General features: G+C 38.5%; 1 protein-coding gene across 1 annotated transcript in view; it reads left to right on the plus strand.

Moving 5' to 3' along the window:
• Positions 1-325: 325 nt before the first annotated feature.
• The window catches only part of ggcta (gamma-glutamylcyclotransferase a), an 8,332-nt gene continuing 7,813 nt past the window's right edge, over positions 326-844 (plus strand). The window contains exon 1 of the mRNA XM_020606914.1: positions 326-785. Within this exon, the coding sequence (XP_020462570.1) occupies positions 669-785 (117 nt within the window). The 5' untranslated portion in view covers positions 326-668. The remainder of the gene's footprint in view (positions 786-844) is intronic.

Here is an 844-nt window from a genome sequence, read left to right on the forward strand (position 1 = left end):
TGAATCTTACTACATTACTAACACATTAAAGATGCTTGGTCGAAATAAGAATAGACACAAAACGACCAGGATGGACAATTAGTGACATAAAATGACCACAAAGAGATACTAAATGGTTACAACTGCAAAACGAGTACGAAGAGAGAGAAAATAACACAAATTGACAACAAAGATAACTTAAAAAAGGCAAAGTTAACCAACTACAAACAGCAGTTTGTGTCTCTTTCTGTGTGCCTTTCTTCTACAGTGCATCCAGAAAGTATTCACAGCGCTTAACTTTTTCCACATTGTTAGGTTAGTTTTATTCCAAAATGAATTGACAATTTAGAACATCATAACATGCCAAGTGAAGGATCACTACAATATTATCAAAACGAAAAACGGCTCGTTTTCTGATTTTCGTTTTCCTGTTTCTAAATGGAGATCAAGAAATTGTTCGTTTTCCGATTTCCGTTTTCCTGTTTCTAAATGGAGATCGAGAAACCGTTCGTTTTCTGATTTTGGTTTTCTCAATTCCAAACGAAAATCCAATGACCGCAAAGTACACGGACCTTCCTGGGGGGTATTTGCATGTTTGGTTTTGCACACTGTAACACCGGTATAACATTGGCCAGATTTAGCTGCTCTGTTGTCGCTTCGAGGGCAGCAAACGCGAATTGTCAAAAAAAATGGCTGGTGCTACCAGCGGTCTCTTCATGTATTTCGCTTTTGGAAGCAACTTGCTCAAAGAAAGACTGCAACTGGCAAACCCCTCAGCGACATTTTACACTACCGGTCGACTAAAGGTAACGAGTTTGTATGAAAGATGGCTTTATTCTGTAGTTTCCTCCATTTACTGGACAGA

This window comes from Monopterus albus, unplaced genomic scaffold, assembly GCF_001952655.1.
Source record: "Monopterus albus unplaced genomic scaffold, M_albus_1.0 scaffold82.1, whole genome shotgun sequence".
NCBI lineage: Eukaryota > Metazoa > Chordata > Actinopteri > Synbranchiformes > Synbranchidae > Monopterus > Monopterus albus.